Source organism: Haplochromis burtoni, unplaced genomic scaffold (assembly GCF_018398535.1).
Source record: "Haplochromis burtoni strain Fernald_Lab_line unplaced genomic scaffold, NCSU_Asbu1 Contig_690, whole genome shotgun sequence".
In the NCBI taxonomy this organism is placed as follows: Eukaryota; Metazoa; Chordata; class Actinopteri; order Cichliformes; family Cichlidae; genus Haplochromis; species Haplochromis burtoni.
This window is the reverse complement of record NW_024583051.1, coordinates 59,847-60,974: the sequence shown is the minus strand read 5'-3', so window position 1 is coordinate 60,974 and position 1,128 is coordinate 59,847. Positions and strand designations below refer to the sequence as shown.

At 33.8% G+C, this 1,128-nt stretch overlaps 1 protein-coding gene across 1 annotated transcript in view; it reads right to left on the bottom strand.

Annotated features, from left to right (window-relative positions):
- LOC102307535 (B-cell receptor CD22) overlaps positions 1 to 1,128 on the bottom strand; it is a gene marked incomplete in the record, with an annotated part of 58,599 nt that overhangs the window by 17,628 nt on the left and 39,843 nt on the right. Inside the window, 1 exon segment of the mRNA XM_042215236.1 lies at positions 192 to 302. Coding sequence (XP_042071170.1) covers positions 192 to 302 — 111 coding nt within the window.

The following is a 1,128-nucleotide window of genomic DNA, read 5'->3' as shown; positions in this document are numbered from 1 at the left end:
AGAAGAAGAAGAATTAAAAATTATTCAATTACTAAAATTCTACATTACAAAAGTAGAACCAGGTAACTTTAAAACAACAAATTCTGTATGGACAACACATAACTATATTCTATTATAACTGTACTAAATCATACTGAAATATCAAAATGGTTTACAAAAGAACATAGATGAAATGTTTTGATCCTGCTCACCTTTAACTGACATCCAGCTCTGTGCTGACTCTCTTCCTGAGTACTGACACTTGTAGAAACCTTCATCAGACTTAGACACTGCAGAGATCTTCAGCTCCCCTCGGGTATCATTTTGAATAAGTTTGTCATTGTGATAGAAAAACACACTGGAAAGTGTTCTTTGTGTTTTTGTCTTCTCTGTGCAGCTCAGACTCACAGACATTCCCTCAGTGACAGGATGAACAGGACTCATCAGGACAGGACCATAATATTTATCTGGAAAATAATCAAACAATATCTTTTTCAGTCAGATCAGTTAATGCGGGTTTTGAGAAAAGAAAAGCTTATGTACAATAACAAGAACACATTTCCCAAATGCTTTTTAATATAGGTTTGATTTCTGATCATTAATCATTAAAAACTATTTTATGTTAAAATCTTTACCTCATAAACAGCTGTGATACCAGTACACAGTGAATATCAAGCAAGTACATTCATTTACAGTAAGTAAAGTGGTATCACTTTATAGTTAAAGCTATATACTATTAAGCAATAGTATTGTTTTAGTTAAGACTTAATCACTTTTAAAGCACTACGAAAGCACTATTCCTTCATATTACTTTTATTGCACAAAAGTAGGAGAACACGATGGTAAAGTGGATCCAGGATAGAAACATGCATCAAGCTGCTAATACAACTTCAGCTCTTTGCAAGTACCTGCACAGACAGCATGCTAAGACTATAAAATGTTATGAGTAGAATAACTAATTACTTTCTTCTGTACATAACTAAGTAATGTACTACATTACTTTAGAAAATTGTCTAATGTAATGTGTATGTGTAGTGCCGTCAGCGTTAATCTTGTTAAAATGACGTTAACGGCATAACTGCATTAACGCAGCAAATCTCCGTTAGCAAGTTAGCGCGGATCTGTTAGGATGCCTTGGTCATTGACCCA